We start from the raw sequence: 17,642 nt of genomic DNA on the forward strand, positions 1-17,642 counted from the left end.
CCATCTCCATCACATCAGATTATCTGCCCCTATGGTATCACTTTTCAAGAAATTAAAGTGAACATAAAAAGAGGCACCCTACGAACAAAAATGCTGTAAATTCCCTTTTAAAGTCTGCAAACCTACAGGCTTTCTGCTGGTCTGAGACACATGGTGTGGTGAGAAGGTGGCAATTACAGTTTAGCCTGTTATGTTAGTATGGTGAGAAGGGTAAGGAAGCTTGCAATCCTCTGGATTAAGTCTAGGAGCAGTGAAGCAGTGTGCTTATATCTAACACATGAGATGGGCACTAAAATCTGTATCTCAAAGAACATGGCACAGGGCTTGTAGGGAAACAAACAATTTACTCTGACACTGTGGTAGTACAATAGGATTTATGTACAGAATGGTGGGATCTAAGCTGGTCCTACTTTGACCAGAGAGTTGGACCAGGTGATTTCCATATCCTTGTCAATCTCTATGATTTTGTGAATTGATGATTCTGTGAATTGGTAGAGCTATATTTTGAAGTGAAATGTAAATCAGAGTGAAAAATGAAGCTTGCCTGTGGGAAGAGATGTGTAAATGCAAAGCATGGGAAAGACTGAGAGGAAACTCCCAGCTGCAGTGTACCCTGTGGCCATCACGCTGGGTTCAGCCAGCCCTAGGGCTCTGCACTGCACTTCCTGGTGATTTATGGGGTTAGTTTGTTTCCTCAGTGACTGTCTCCACAACAGGACTTTGAAACCTGGATCTTACTTGCCAAATCCATTTGATCCATTGAAAACTGGGTTTAAATAGTGCTGGAAGCACACAGTGCAAAACACTTTATTCTTCTAGTCAATTCATATTCCTTGATCCCAGTTTCTACCATCTTCTGTGGTTTATGTGTATGTTTTGGCCCAAAGAGACAATACATCTCCAACGTGGAAAACATTTATGTATATTCTGGATTTTACTAACCCAAGCAGTTCCATTGAAACTGTGTGCATAATTTTAGTGAGTACATGTACTTGTGCCATAAAGACTGAGAGCTGAAAATTTGCAGCTGTGGGCAGACTTCAGTCAGAAAGAGGCCAATATATCCTATTTGTGATTTACATTTGTATTTGAAATATTACTATTAAATTCAGAACTGTCTTTAGGGAGGTGTGAATTAATGTGGAACGTTTTAGGAGTCACAGTTAGGCATATAATAGGTTTTTGTTCACAAACTTGTATCACAAATACATCTTGGGTCTCTGAGAGCATCCCACATCTCACTACTGTGGGTGTCGGAATAATTATTGTGCACTTTAATTTTGATCTTTAATTTTGATTTGTGTGCTCTCTCCAAGCCAAAAGAAAGAAATTGACCTTAAGTGGGATTAAGTCTGTTTACTTCACCAGGACTCATGTCAAGATTCTAATGATTATGTTTCTAGAATGCACAAGTTTGAATAATAGCTATACTAGAGCTTTCCAGCTCCACTCCTACTACATATTGGCCGTTGAATGTGTAATGGATTTTGCACACCTAACTGTATTTCCCAACACTGAAATACAAATAAATAGAAGAAGATGCCTCTGAAAACATTTTGAAGTTAAACTGTTTAACCAACAGCATTTGGACATTGTTATATTAATTATATTTATTATATATATTATATTAATTATATCTTTAAATCATAATAGTGCATTTATTTATGTAGGTATGGTAACCTAGATGAATTCCATGATATTCACTACTGTACAGATTTATTGCTTCTGTAGAAAGTATTTTTTTTAATCCTAGGATGAATACATTGGACTCTTACTGCAGATTTTTTTAGTATCAGTTTGGACCATTTAGTAATTTGAGAAAGAACCTTTAGTTTCCTCAAGCCATAGAGTAAAATGAAGAAAAGTTATATCACAGAGAGAGAACTGTATATTGTATTGTTTTATATGGGTTTCTATATACATTATATAAATGTGTATATATATTTATGCATTATATATAAAATCATACATAATATATAGACATACAAAAATATGTATATATGTAAAGATGTTAAAATTAAATTGTGGAGAAAAATACACTGCTTGTCCTGTGTGCTATATAACAGGAGCATTCATGCCTTCCAAAATAGTGTAAAATATGGTGGAAAATGTCATGCCCTCTTGGTCATGTTTTTTGGCTCATTTCTTTTACATTTATGGGAACAGGCTTGTCAACACTAAACCCATCTGGCTCTAGCAGAGGAAAAGAAAGAAAAAGCAGGAAGTCCATTTTTGGCAACAATCCTGGCAGGCTGAGCCCTGGGGAGTCAGCTGCTCTTGCCAAAGCATCTGGAAAAGGTAAAGTTAGCATCTTCTTTCTCCAGTCACGTGGAATGACAGTGTAATCCAACACATGTACCAGACCAAGTCATTAAAGATCAAATGCTTTGTAATGTGTAAAACATTAAGCTTTGGAACGGTTTTTCATTAGCACAGCAGCTATTACAGTAACACTATTACAACTGAAGTGGTGAGTATGGAATATTAGGATTACTTGGTCAGAAATATGATGGCCCTAATTCATAAACAATTCAAAACTAATGTACATTTAAAGTATCTTAAAGTTTATATTTTTAAAGATATAAGTGAATATTTTCAAAGTACAAATGAAAGCCAGGACTTTTGGGCTGGTCCAGAAAATAATATTTATTGTCTGAAATAGAATTTAGCAGCCTAAAATTCAGCCAAGTCTGAACGTGTAATGGTGCAAATTAGACTCTGAACAATGCAGAGTGATTCAGTTTGTGAACCTGGAAATTGTGACTCTGCCTATGAAGAGATGTAAAGAAACACAAAGAAAGTACAGGAAAGTTTCTGGTGCAGGAATAAGACCCAGATCCCCTGCCTTTCAAGTGATTACCATAAACAGATATTTTGAACTCATTTTCTCCTTCAGGGAGGGTTGTATTTCTTGCAGCCCAAGGGCATGACTGCAGCAGACAGGAAAGATTTCCTTCTAGAGGCCTGTGTCTTAAAAGTGAAGAAGTGTGATGCCTAATTCTAAAGCATATAAGTATTTTGCTGCCTTTTCCCCCTAACTTTTGCAGTCTCTGTAGATTGTCTGTTTGGAAAATTAGCAGTTGGCTTTCAGTCTTGCCTCTCTTCCTCATGTAAAATATATAAATGAGAAGAAGGGAATTTTATTCCAGTATTTTATTCAGGCAAATGCCAGTTAGGTATTTATTAATGAAAGTGCTTGTTAGCACATCTAATCATGGTATTATTTCAGTACTTGGACATTGTGTTTCCTCTCATGGATTATTATTACTGTGTGAGAAGGATTGTGACACTTGGCCTGAGTAGTGGCATTTTCCAGGATCACCTTCTTCTACCGTAACCAAAGCACACAACGTACTCCACTAGAAAACTGAATTTTTGGAGTCTCTGGACCTGTGGCTGTACCTTGAGGGCACTGTTTATTTTCCAGGCCCTTTTGATGCGATGCGGCAGACCTGGGAAGATCCTTGCTCTCCTTACAACTCTCCAGCTTCCCTCAGTGCCATCATAAGGACACCTAAATGCTATCACATCTCGTCCCTGAACGAGAACGCTGCCAAGCGGCTCTGCAGGCGCTATTCCCAGAAACTGATCCAGCACACCACCTGCCAGCTCCTGAGGACCTACCCCGCTGCCACGCGCATCGACTCCTCCAATCCCCACCCCCTCATCTTCTGGCTCCATGGTGTACAGCTCGTGGCTCTGAACTACCAAACGGATGGTAAGGTTACACAGACACAGGTTTCAATATGTTTGAAGTGTGATAGAAGATCTTAAGCCATGAATTTGTATTTTTCCTGTTTACTTTTCCCTGCTCTCCCGAGGGGACCTTCCTGTATCTGCACCCAGCACAAGCAGGTTCATACCACAACAGTCTGGTCCTTGTGAGCAGAGTCCAGGAGCTTTATGCCAATGAACCAGGTCCCCTGATAACCCAGACATGCCTGGACAGCAACACTTCCATTTTTATATTTATTTTATTGCTGAAGGTTGTTTTTTTTCCCCACTTCAGTTAACTGTTATCCCTTTCTGATTTCAAACATAAAAATGTACTGAACTATTTTTCACTTGGAAGTGCTGCCTTGGGTGCTGGTTTAATGTTGATCAAAACATTTTTGGAATATTTGGTGTTCTATCTTGTGTTCCCTCACATTTTTGGTGAGGAGTCCTTTAGGTCATCTACAATGCTCTTTCATTCCGCAGTTCAGGGCACATTCCTAGAAACTTCTCAGAGAACTGGTGTAGGCAAGCCCTACAGTTCAATAAAGACAATGAAAAGGAAAAGAATGAACTGTTCTTAGAATTTTGTGTAATTACTGGATAGATTGGACACATAAATCACAGCTACTTCTGAAAACCAGGAATAGTACGCAACTAAAATATTTTTTAAAAAGATACTTCAACCATGACTTTGTCTTCACTGTTACAGTTTTTCCATTGTACCATTGCTCTCTGTCAGTTTTGGCTGCCTTAATTTCACAGATCTTCCTCTGCAACTCAATGCAGCAATGTTTGAGGCTAACGGTGGCTGTGGATATGTTTTGAAACCTCCGGTTCTGTGGGATAAAAACTGTTCAATGTACCAGCAGTTTTGTCCATTGGAAAGAGATCTCGATAATAAGGAGCCAGCTATATATTCTTTAACAGTAAGTACATGAAAAGGGAATTTCATACAGGCAAACAGATAGAAGTAGACAATGTCTAACTACAATCTAACTACAGTCTTTAACCAGCATTACAGTCATGCTTCTAAATTAAAAGATTGAATCTTTAAATGTTGCTTCCAAAGGTCAGCCAAACTAATAGAAATTGGAGAGGAAAGGAACAAAGATTTGTCTTTATTTTATTGTATTGGCTGATTTGTATCCATAGTTACTTCCCCTGTTTCCTTCACAGTATTTGTTGAAACTCAGTCCTGAAAGCATTTCCCTGGGACTACACTACTGTGTAAAATTACACATGTGCATTGATGTTTTACACATTTGTGAACACTTGAAAAGCTGCACAAAAGCCATTCTGAAAAGCTGTACTGAATCTTGAAAAAATACATTTTGTAAGTTATATAACAAGGTGTATAATTCATGGATTTGTAGCCAAAAAAATGTACTCTCAGAAGCTAGTCCTTTCCAGGAAATGTGTCAGAAAAGTGAGATTCATAAGAATCAGGATTCTCCCAGCTGTGGTAATTGCACACTTAATTCTTGTGTTGTGTGTGCCAAAGTAAGCCAGAGCTCAGTGCCATCACCCCCGAGTAATGGAGAAGCAAATGTGATCCATTTTGACTACATTACTGGTACATTATTTCTGGATTAATGTTCAGATGACTTGAACAGTTGTATAGTGTATTTTTTCAGGGGAAATATACCATAGCAATGGTGTTGGGGGCGGGAGGGTCGAGTGAGCTCTGCTTTTGAACTTACTGCCCTGGCAATCACAAAAGTGAGCGTTGCAATTAATTCAGCATGTTAACAAATTGTGCTTAGGAGTGTGCTGAGCAGTGTTTAGCTCAGGATCCTGATGGCATAGGGCTTTCTCCACTAACTGTTCTCTGTATTCCTCGGCTGCAGATCGTGTCTGGCCAGAACGTTTGCCCCAGCAATAGCACAGGCAGCCCCTGCATCGAGATCGACGTGCTGGGGATGCCCCTGGACAGCTGCCACTTCCGCACGAAGCCCATCCACCGCAATACTCTCAACCCCATGTGGAACGAGCAGTTCCTGTTCCGGGTTCACTTCGAAGATTTGGTCTTTCTCCGGTTCGCAGTTGTTGAAAATAACAGCTCAGCTGTAACAGCTCAGAGAATCATCCCCCTAAAAGCGCTCAAGAGAGGTACAGTATAGTTTGTGGCGGCTCCCTAAGCCAGAACGGTCCAGCAGATTCCTGTGCTGAATCCTCCCAGAGGGAAATTTTTAATCCATTGCATTTTTCTAGAGGAGACAGGGAGCAAATACCAGACAACACACCACGGCCTGGCAGTACAATGCCAATCTAAGGCTCCCTGGGAGCTGGCAGCTGCCCCAGTGACTTGTAAAAAGTCCGATCCTGTGCTGTTGTGGAGGCAGGGGCATGTGGTACACATCTGCTCAGATCCTGAGGGTGCTCCTGGGGCTCTGTTCACCAGAGCTGCTCCCTTAGGAAGCTTGGAGTGATTTCACTCCTGCCTTGTCCTTTGCCCAAGAAACTGCTGTAACAGCTCATCACTGCAAAGGGGAATTGCACTTCTTGCAGCCATGGCTGAAGGGGAGTTGAAGAAAGGGTGAATTAAAGTGCAAGATCAGGAAACATCACTAATTGTGCGACATGTGGGAGTGCGAGTTTCTGTGCTGCCAGTAGCTCTTTGACACTTGGCTTTGTGCCACCGTGACATCACACAACTGTCTGGGTTGGCATGTGAGGGGATTTGGCCATACACATGCATTTTCCAATGAGAATTTGACCTTACTTTATTCATATTCTGATATTTAGATGTTTTACGTATGACTATATTGAATATTATGGTAAAACAAAGGTAGGTTGCTCCATGAGCCACTCAGCAGTAGGATTTGTGTTACACTCTTGAGAGTGTTAATGCAGTGTAGAGTGCTTCAGATCCTAACTGTGTGGCAAAGTGTAGCTATAAATATGGCAAATTTGAGCTTTTCATCTATGAGACTTGTATCCTAGGATGTGGCAAAGAATTTACAGAAAGATTTTTCCTCTTTAGGCTACAGACATGTTCAGCTCCATAACCTACACAATGAAACATTAGAAATTTCCAGTTTGTTCATAAACAGTCGGAGAATGGAAGAAAGTCCCTCTGGAAACACCCTGCCTGCATCTATGGTAATTTAATTTTTGTTTGTATGCAAGTTACCTGTATTCTTAGTTTAATAACTACTATGATGTGAAGATTTATAGGGCCAGAGTGTTCAAAGATGTTAGCCCTCAAACCTGCACATTCTTCAGACATAACCTTGATGCCTACTTTTTTTTTTTTCTTTGGTAGAAGTAAGGTTATCCCACCTGGATAAAACTGTGGGAAGGTAAATCTTTTCAAAGTCTGGCTCCTCTGCTTTATTTAGGTATAGAACAAGAAATGTGCTCCACAACTGGGTGAATGTGGATGAGCAGTCAGGTTCAATGCAGCCTCATGCATTCCTTTGTGCATGAATTGTAAGCAAAGCATTTGAGACCAAAAAAAAAGAGGAAGATGCAAATTACCAGCACCTTTGAAATAATGAGAGTAAAATTGATTTCTATTACAAGAAAAGATGAACTCTGTAGTTCCATAAATATATACAGATTTATGTATGTGCGTGCACATCCATATGTTTGTACGTGCAAATATGTATACATACAAATAGATATTTGTATCTCTAAAAATATGCATACATAGGTGTGATTTTTGTTTGAAAGCCTTTACTGTTAGGTTACCTGGGTTACCTGTGCTTTGGCAACTTTAAACATACATTTTTGTCACTTTGCTGACTCCTGGAGTGTTAGATAAAACCTTCTGAGCACCCGGGTGTGCAGCAGATGTGTTGCAGATATTACCTCCTGTGAATACATGCCAAACTTGTATCTTGGTAAAATACTAGGGTAGAAAGGAAGAACAAATAGTTTGGAGGTTAAAACAAAGCTATAGCTTTACAACCAGTAATCTGTATGCTGAATCTAAATATCTGAGCTCAGCTAGAATGGGGAATGAGTGATGGAGGTTGACCCTTTGTCCAGTGGTAGTTGATGTATTCCCACTGGAAAACTTCCTTTTTCTTCTTTCTCTTCAGCTTCAAGATACTATAGAGGCTTTTGGAGGGTCTGTTGGGGGGTTTTTAGATGCTTCGATCTGTAGTGTAAGAAAGAGCCATGCATGACCTGAACAGCTTTGCTTTGTCAAGGCCCTTACAACTTGTGTGTACAGTTTCTTTTAAGCAACCTAGAAATAACATGCCTGTGTAAAAACGTCCAGTAACCTGCTGAATGTTGTCTGAACAGTTGTTTAGCCTGGGAGAAAGGAAAGCTGCTGTGACTTACAAAGTGACAGTTCATGGAATTCCAGGCCCGGAGCCTTTCACTGTTTTCAGTGTAAGTGCAGGGACCACAGCTGCACAGCTGCTCCATCAGGTGAGCTTCCTGCTGAATTGCAGGCTCTTCATTGCCAGCATCCCCACTAACATCCTTCTGGATCCCTGTCTCCCTGCGCTTCTCACACACAGGGTCATTGTAGTTCATTCATCACAGCAAGTTAGAAATGCACTGCTGTGGAATTAATTACACGGCAAATACAGAATATAATCAGTGGATTTTTTCCAATCTTGGCTTCAGAGAATGGGTTTATAATCTTAGAACATATTCCCTGTTAGTATTTTAATATTTGGGTATATGCAGATGAGAAAAACAATCTCTCTAGTCAATGGGGGCAGTGGTTTCTCCTTACAACAAAGGCAAACATTTCCACACAATTCTTTGAACTGAAGCACCGTAGGAACAGAGAGTAAAAGTTAGAGGGCTAAGTTCATGAGCAGAAAAACCAGTTAACTCAGCAGGGATTGTTATTCTAGCAGTGGGAAAGGACTGTACTGTCCTGGGATTATGAATAAATTTTCTGGCCAGCCAAAAAGGACCAAAATAAGCTTAAATAGTACTGCCTTGTCTGGAATAGTTGAACTGCTTGGCTGGGCTAAAGAGAACAGGACATTACCCTGGAGTAAAATATCTGAATAATAAATAGCACATCAGAAATCCTGCCTGCACTGTCAGAATAGTTACAGATTCTGAAAGCTTCCTTATTCATTCTCATTTATAACTACTAATTATGCAGTGTTTATATTTAGCATTCTAATTGTTGTGTGTTGTCTGTCTTAGCTCTTGGCTACCATAAAAGGCACAGAGTCATGCGCTGCAGACTATTTTCTGATGGAAGAGAAAAGTTTTATATCTAAAGAAAAGAGTGAATGCAGAAAACCACCATTCCAAAGAGTGATTGGTCCTGAAGAAGGGCTAGTGCAGCTTTTAAACAGTTGGTTCCCAGAAGAAGGATATGTCGGAAGAATCATCTTTAAAACTCGAGAGGAAGTAAGTCTGTTTCAGATAAATTATTATTTACAAAGGTAGCTAAAAATAGCTCTTATAACCACAAAAACAAAAGGATCCAGTATTTGTTTCACTACTTGGTGAGTAATGTCAATGCTGTGTGCATTATTTAAAAACAAACATAACTCTTGAGTGAGAAGCACAACTGGACTTTATACACCTGTGTGACACCAACTGGACCTCCCTCAGCTCCAGTATCAGCTGTGTGGTGTTTATTCATTATGGTTCAGTGACTCTGTTAGGAGTGATAGTTCTAATTTAATGCAAATATAGATTATGCCATGATAGAAAATTAATAGAAAGACAATAGTTAATACCAAAGGATCACAGATAACAGAACTCCAGAAAACCACCATCAATTCAGATGGCAGCAACTTCTCATCTGTCAAAAAGATTTAGAAATAATTTTGATATTAAAAAGTCTTAAAAAGCCTCAAAGGATAATTAAATTATCAATTATAGACTTAAATAATGACTTAAGTGATTTCTTTTAATTTAAAGGAGGAAGATGACTTCAGTTTACACTAAGAGCAAAGCATCTAGAGCTTAAAATATGTTAGTGCCTAGGCTTGTGAGACAGAGACAAAAAAGCAGGAATAAAACACTTAATAATCCCATTTTCAGAGGCACTTTCTTTGGTCAGTTTAGCAAATAAAAACACTTGCTTAGTAAACAAATTTTACATATATGACAGAGTTCCTCTGGTATTCTTTAAACTGAAAAACATCTATTTTGCATATTTTGAGAGAACTTTTGACAAAGCTTCAATTTGACAAATTGCTATTATATTACACAAGTCCACATTTTGGTTTCCTTTATATCTACTATTTGGAACAAAAATGACAAGGTAGAAATTTGTTCATGGAAATAGTGGCCTCCTGAATTCCACTGACTGCAGCACTGCCTCTGTCAGTGTGTGCTGCCACACGTATCCTGCCAAGCCCCATTCCTTCAGAAAATGGGTTAAAATCTGCCTGAGCACATGTGAAAATTATGCTGTTACTCTGTCCTGTGATGTGAGTACCTCAAAGCACTGTCCATAAATTTGAGCCTTTCTGCAGACAGCAGCACCTCAGAGCTTGGAGCTGGAAATGAAGCTGCAAATCTGACTGGAAAAACAAGGTTCAGGTCCAGTGACAGGGTGAAATACACAGCCCATATTTACAGTTTATAATCCAAGGTGTGTTCTAAGTGTTCCAAGGCGTTGGACAGAATTGCATTCTCTGAGAGAAGGCTCAAGGAGGAATTTTGTCTAAAATCTGCAGCAGTTATTGAAAAAGGAGAGAGAAACGCGCAGCCTTTCTCTTGTTCCACACTACAGGAAAATGCTTGTTCACATTCTGGCTCTCTAAATTCTTTTGGCTTTAGTGCAGGGACAGGAAAGAAAAGAACCCTCTCCACCATCTCCCGTTGTACTGGCACCATTACATGACAAAACATAATTTTGTATACATAAGGGAAGGATTTAGGGGGTCATTTTTGTAAAATATGATGCTATGCAAATATCTCCATTCCTCGCCTACTTTGAAAGGTATTTCAGATATTGATTTTAGAAAATATGGGTATTTACCAGCATTATTATTATTATTTATTAGCAATAGTGGCTTGTCAAAACTCTCTTATAATGCATTTAACAAAATGGAGCTGAGGCAACCGCAGAGCCTCCAATTTCCATGTAATAAAACCCTTGTGTGACCACCAGCTATTAGTTACCTCACTAAAGTAAATGAATTTGTCTGTCATTTTCTCTGTAGAATTTAAATGAGAGAAATGTCTTTCATGAAGCAAAGGAAGAAGCAGCCATCAGCTCTGAGGATGACAGCTTCTTTGTTCAGGTACACGATGTCTCCCCAGAGCAACCACGCACCGTGATCAAAGCTCCACGGTTCAGCACAGCTCAGGATGTCATACAGCAGGTAAGGGCACGTGCCCACCTCAACATGTGGGCTGGAAGTTGGTCTCAAACAAGCTAAGGTGGAGTTTGTTCCCAGCACTAGCTGATGAATTGGTTTAGTAATGTGAATCTGAGGGAATGATTTGTTTTTTGTTTTGTTTTTCTGCTTTTAAACAGACTCTCTGCAAAGCCAAATACTCCTACAGCATTTTGAGCAATCCAAACCCAAGTGATTATGTGCTCTTGGAAGAGGTGACAAAAGAGCCAGCAAACAAAAAGTCTTCAACATCTAAACCATCTCAGAGGATTCTCTCCGATCAAGAGTGTGTGTTTCAGGCCCAAAGCAAGTGGAAGGGAGCAGGAAAATTTATCCTTAAGCTCAAAGAACAGGTTCAGGTAAAAGATGCAAGACTTTACAGTAGGTGTTACAGATGGTGTGTGATCAGCTTAATGGGAACCTGCTTTCCATGCAAAGGAGACACGACTGGCATGAGGGGAGGTGGAAAGGACAGACTACAGCAAAAAGCAGATTTCCTCTTTTCTCTGAACCTCCCTTATTTTTTCCTTTGCAAAACTGCATCAGTTACATCCAGAAAAACTATTTTCTCACAGCCTGCAAATCCACAACCACCTTTATCTACTACCAGCTTTCTGTTCCTCAAAACCTTCTGGCTGTGCATGCTATGTTCCCTGTAATAACAAAGGACTGTTCAAATGGGCAGAACTTAAAAGCTACTGGAATAAAGTCCCCTTTATTCCTGCCCAGTGAAAAAGTTGTTCTGTTGCTTTATCTCAGGCTTGGAAAAATGGCAAGAATGAAGTACATGCTTGCTGGGAGAAGGAGCTGTGTTCTCCTTTCCAGCAAACACCACCAACCCACAGCTGCTGTTGCTTTAAAGTACCTGTATTACAAGCACAGATTACCAGATTTGCTAAACATATCTTTAACAGTGCATAGTTTAAATTGATTTATTCAGAACAATCAGAAGGAAGTGTCTGGATGAAAGCACAGCCGTACTGAATTCCTAAAGGGAAGCCGCTTAGCAGCATGTTAGGTGTTTTCGTACTCGTTCCTTACCTCCCAGCAAACAAGCAGCTGTTAAACCACCTCTATGATCTTTTTTAATTTTTACAGGCAGCACGAGATGACAAGAGAAAAGGCATCTCCTTCACCAGTGAACTGAAGAAGTTGACCAAGTCGAGTAAGCAGTACCGGGGCTTCGTGTCGCCGCCGCTGCAGGTCCTGTCGGACAGTCCCCAGGGCAGGGACGAGAGAGCCGCGTGCGCCTTGGCCTTCAGTGACATCATGGAATAGTCCGGGCTGCTGCCACACAAGGCCTGCTCAGGTATGAGACACTGACCCGAGCACTGAGCAGGCATTCAGTGCAGCATTCACAGAGCAGTCCTGCTACCAGGCTGTAGCTGATCAAACCAAGTGAGGTACAAGGACTGACAGAGTGAGCCATAAAAGCCTCATACACTGTTGTGCACAGCCACGATGACATCAGGAAGGTCTCCAAGTGAATCAGAATGGTGGAGTTTTACCCACTTTCCCTGTCCATTTAATGCAAAAATGTTGCATCCCGGTTGATTTTGCAGTACTCATTTTTATCAACAGCTGTGCTTAAGCAGTGATGTTCTGTTACTCTTTTGCTCTGGGCCGTGGCAAATGGAAGTGAGCAGTAGAGATTTTATTTTATTATATCTAGATAATAAAATCATCAGGATTGGTGATCTCTTTTTCAGCTAGAACAAGTTTATAGTGTTAACTTCTGTCCGTGGAAATTTTGCCAGACATGTTTAAACATTTACACTACCCTTTCTGTATCTCTTCAATTTCTTCCATCTTGCTTGACTTCAAACAACTGAAATACACAACAAAGACCATCCTGTTTATATGGAGATAGTAAGTGCCACTTGCCCAGCACTGTACACTAACCAGACACTTGCTACTACAGCACTGTGACAGCAGCTGGGAAGTTGCAGCTCATTGCAAATGAAGAAATCTTTCTCAGTGTTGATAATCCCACCTCACAGATGGCAAATTTAAGATTACATTTCTTGTTCTGTATGCATCTAATTCTTAAAGCATTATTTGACATGCATTGTAATGCTGCTAAGTCACTAATTTAACAGAATTCAAGCACTGTTTCCATTTGCAAGGTATTTCAAATGGGAAAGGATGAATTTGATAGCTTATTTCGAGGCTGCTATAAACCCTCTCCAATGCATTAAAACAATCTGAATTCAGGGAAAGCAAAGTAAATTATGGGAAAATCAGAGTCACTTTCCCTCTTCCTCATTTGGTTGGGTTTTTGTTTTGCTGGGGTTTTGTTTTGTTGGATATTCTTGTTTGGTTGGTTGGTTGTTTTTTTAACTTTCTTTTCCTAAAACTCAAACCTGGAATTTACATGACTGAATCCTTCTGCAGTGCCTCTGAAGGATCCTGCTGCGGACTGAACTGGTCAGCAACTCTGTGCCCTGTGCTACAGATGTTAATGCTGGATTAGCATCCAGAATCTGGGAATCCTAAATGGGATGCTGTAGATGGGAAAGATGCCTGTTAGCTCTTGGAAGATTCCTCTCTTCCTGTACCATCACATCTGCAGATTCTCCATAGGCGGATGGAGTTTTCTTGGACTGTGTGTTGTAAACAAACACGTGTCATCACCCTCCCGTTTTTAAACAAAAGATAATTTTAGCTTGTTGCCTTTAAGGAATCTGAAGGCAGAGAACCAGAGTGTTCTTTTATGTGTATTATATTAAAATAACGCACTTTTACCTGAGGATTACTGTTAAACACTGTGTTAAGTGATTGTAAAGAGATTTAAATATACTGTAACTTCCTTTGCATATCTGTTTAACTTTGGTGAATATACACAAAACCCTCAAAATAATTTATGATTTATCTTCATTAACAAAATAATGTACAATAGCTGAAAACACCTTACTGGTAGTGAGACCTTGGCAAAGAACAACATTTTCTTCTTAAAAATTTTAGTTTTCCAGGCATGTGTTTAAAAAAAATATTTATTATCATGTTTCAAAGTACATGCCAGTGTATAGTATATTTATCCAATACTACTTTTTAGAAAATTAAGACTTTTTTATCTTTCTCTGGATTTAGAGGAAAAAAATATTAGAACTTTTCTGGTTTCTTTTCAGCACAAGGTGTATAATACCCAGTACTGACCAAAGTCAAAACAATGCATTGATAAGTGTAATTAATATTTCAAAATTTTGAATTCAAACCACATTTTTCCCTATAGTCAAGAACTGTCCTTCTACTTGTCTGTTAAACCCAGAGAGTATAAAGAACTTTATAACTCTTGACAATTCTGTTTACATAGAAACACTGTTGGGAAGTTTTACATGTCCTGAATTCATCTTTTGTTATCTGAATTAGTTGTGGTAGTCTCTTTTTTTTCCCTCCACAGGAGTTACTGATGTGTTTAGTTATTTAAAATAATCCATTACAGGGGCACAAATTACACAACTGCTGCAATCAGACATCCCTTTGATCTCCCACAAGAAATGTGTCTGTAGGGAACAAACTGCTCAGCACATGTTTTTGTTTCACTAGTGCAAACCATAAACAGAGGAAAGAAGTTACAGGCAGTAGTCTCAGGACAGCTAATGCCCCCCCTATGAATAAGAAAGTGAAATAAAAGTAAACCAAGTAATTAACTGGCATATAAACAAGCAGACAGAACATACATTCTGTCACCAGAAACTGATGTCTTTCAGTGTCTTTCTATACACTACAGAAAATGCCTATGAAATAGCCATTTACCAAAGCAAAAAAGTGCCCTCTTGAGGTCACTTTCAGCTTTCAGGAAAAATAACCACAGACATTCAGGAAAGTCAAATTTCTCAGTGGCATATCCTCAGAGAGGCCATGCACTTCCCACTGCTTATCTTTAACAAAAGTTTTGAACTTTGTGTACCAAAGCAGCATTTTGTAAATCAGCAGCATGACCCAACTCAAGCCCCCAGCCAGCTCAGCCCATCACTAATTACCAATTCCAACAGCAGCCCCTGTGAGGGACATGTGCTCCCTCCCCCCCCTGCCCAAGGCAAAAACTGATCCCAAGCAAAATGTTAAGAAGTGGCAATTTACATATCATTTTATATGTACAGTTTGCTTTGGAATGCTTAGGAATTACTGGGAAATACATCAACCTGCTTCACAATTCAACTAATGCAACCATTATTTTTAAATGTTAGCTTCGTTCTCTCTGTTATTTTAACACAGTAGCAGTTTGACCTCACTGAGAATTTTTTCATTTTGGTGTTTTTGTGGCATTTTAAACAATGCTTAATGTCCTTCAGTTTGCCCTTACCTGTTTTCTTATTTGTTGGTGTGGTTTTTTTGGGTTTGGGGTTTTTTTTTATCTTTAGCAGCTCTGAAAATTATTAATATCACCTGTAATATCACAGTAGGCTACCAGACACCCTTGCTAATTAATTGGATTCAACATAGAAAGTTCTTATATCCATGTTGTCATCCACTAGTGCTTTTTTATCACACAGATGTAAAAACAAAGAACAATCATGGAGAAGCAAAGGGGACATCAGTAGTCATGTCATATTGTGCACCACAGGCATAGCACAAGCCTGAAGTCTTGTGGCCATTTAAATCAGCAGTTTTGTACTATTTCTAACACAATTTTTCTAACTGTGGGAATAGCTTACTAGTGTATCTTTATCATCAGTCACAGTCAAAACCCCCTTCTGCTGCTATCACAGTGAAAGAGAACAGCAAAATAATTTGGCTTTTTATTTAAAAACCCTAACATTGTAAGCCTAGAGACATCTGTAACTGTGTAAGGCTAATGAACCTGTTCCAGTATTTTCATTAATGTACATGCAGTCACTTAGTTTAAAGTTCAGGTATTGGTAAATACCCAGGTAAACTTTTCTTGGTGAAACATGATACACTTTGGGGTGAATTTGGGAAAGAATTGCAGTGCCCTTCCTCTTGCTGGTTCCAAGTAGTGGAAATACAATACCACTTGAAGCATTAAACAGCAAGAGGGAGTTGTTAGCTTTTATGAAAGCCCAGTTTCATGTGCTAAGTTATTATGCTAATAGGAATGTTTATTCTGTTTAGCCACAGATTTTATTTCTGCAGGAATCTGTCCACACATTCCTATGACAAAACTGACAAAATAACTGACAAAATGACTTTGTCCTTTTCCATGCTTTTGGCGGAGTATGGACATCAGTTAGGAAAATACATTCATTTTTACATTACAAACTATTTACAGGAAGCAGCTTCCAGGATAAAGTCTGAAAGAAAGGAATGTAAATAATCAACATCTTCCACAAACATGCAGTCTCTGAGCAGTAGCAGGCCTTGCACTGCACACTTCACAGGTGGAAATCTCTTGCTTCTCCTGCGCTGTTGCTTATTGGCAAAAACACAAAAGTATTTTGTTCTGTACTATTTAAAAACTGCTACTTTTCTACCAATTTCTTACCCTTTCCCTGTGCAGCATGTGCTGCTTGCAGAGTGTGACTGTATGGGCCAAAAGCTGGGCAGTCCCAGCTCCTGTGTGCGTGCACAACCGCTCTGCTTGTCAGAACTGGGGCACTCCAGGAGCTGCTTCCTCTACTGCCCAAAGGGCTTCCTGTTTCTGTCTTGCTCACCCCAGCAAGAGCAGTCAGAACACTAAAAAAAACTCTCTCAGTTTTCATTTTTTTAATCCTAGTGACATTTTCTTTCTTGCTTACAAATATTACTAGGTGAGGTGTCTGAATAGCTGCTTTTAGAAAGGTGTTTGCTTCTAGAACTCACAGGCTTTCGAGAATTAAACACTTCAACACGGAAATATCCAAATATTTCAAGAACACTTTCTTAACATTCATAGTTTATTTTCAAAAAGAGAAGACCCTGCTGGTAGCTTTACAGGCCAAGTCTGAAGCTTCTGAAACACGACTGCCTGATCTTCTCTTCAAATGCTTCAATTAACACCTGTTTTTTAATCACTGTCTGTTACCGTTCCACTAAGAAACTGAGTTTACTCTTAGGGTAGCCCACTAAATGTACCAGTGGTGGCAATTTTTTCCTGTCTGTGATAAATATTTTGTAACTTAAATAGTGATAGACATTTGGCAGAGTTAGCAAATTAAATACAAAAATAAATAGCAGTAAATAGATTTTGCTCCAATAGATGTATAAGCTCTTTCAGAATGACTTGTACAGTTGTCTTCTTCTGCCTCTTCAAGCATGTCAGAATATTCTGACAATGCAACATCACTATGTGCCAGTCTTTATATGTTTGGAAACTATGTAAAATGAACAATTTTAAAAATTACTTTTCCACCTGGACTGTTTTCTCTCTGCTGACTTGAATAAACTGTATTTGTATATGTTGTAAAAAAATAAATGGTTTAAGATGTTGACTCTTTTGTTCTTGCCTTCCTGAACTGACAAAGGTATTGACAAATGGCTCCCTTGGAATTTTGCAGAATTTAAATCACATCTCTATTTGCACACACTTTACAACTAAACTAGAAAGAACTACTCAGAATCTATGGCAACGACAGCCTAAGCAGACAGAAACACTTGTATAACCACCAGTATTATTAACAGGTTTGCAGTCTACATAGTAAATATAATACATAGGTAATTTATATGTATAATATAATACATAGGTATTTTCTAATCCCTTAA

The 17,642-nt window shown here is 39.1% G+C and overlaps 1 protein-coding gene across 2 annotated transcripts in view; it reads left to right on the plus strand.

The window, feature by feature from the left end:
- The window catches only part of PLCE1 (phospholipase C epsilon 1), a 139,576-nt gene extending 122,205 nt beyond the window's left edge, over window positions 1-17,371 (plus strand). Inside the window, exons 25-35 of one of the 2 annotated variants that reach the window (XM_086900675.1) lie at window positions 2,167-2,298; window positions 3,428-3,718; window positions 4,480-4,643; window positions 5,565-5,826; window positions 6,701-6,819; window positions 7,972-8,100; window positions 8,842-9,051; window positions 10,824-10,985; window positions 11,141-11,359; window positions 12,099-12,309; window positions 13,395-17,355. In XM_086900675.1, coding sequence (XP_086756801.1) covers window positions 2,167-2,298; window positions 3,428-3,718; window positions 4,480-4,643; window positions 5,565-5,826; window positions 6,701-6,819; window positions 7,972-8,100; window positions 8,842-9,051; window positions 10,824-10,985; window positions 11,141-11,359; window positions 12,099-12,278 — 1,868 coding nt within the window. In that variant the 3' untranslated portion in view covers window positions 12,279-12,309; window positions 13,395-17,355. Of the gene's footprint in view, window positions 1-2,166; window positions 2,299-3,427; window positions 3,719-4,479; window positions 4,644-5,564; window positions 5,827-6,700; window positions 6,820-7,971; window positions 8,101-8,841; window positions 9,052-10,823; window positions 10,986-11,140; window positions 11,360-12,098; window positions 12,310-13,394 lie in introns of both variants that reach the window. The other variant, XM_023929631.2, reaches the window with a different exon arrangement.
- The last annotated feature ends 271 nt before the right edge of the window (window positions 17,372-17,642 follow it).

This window comes from Cyanistes caeruleus, chromosome 8 (assembly GCF_971803275.1).
Source record: "Cyanistes caeruleus chromosome 8, bCyaCae1.hap1.1, whole genome shotgun sequence".
In the NCBI taxonomy this organism is placed as follows: Eukaryota; Metazoa; Chordata; class Aves; order Passeriformes; family Paridae; genus Cyanistes; species Cyanistes caeruleus.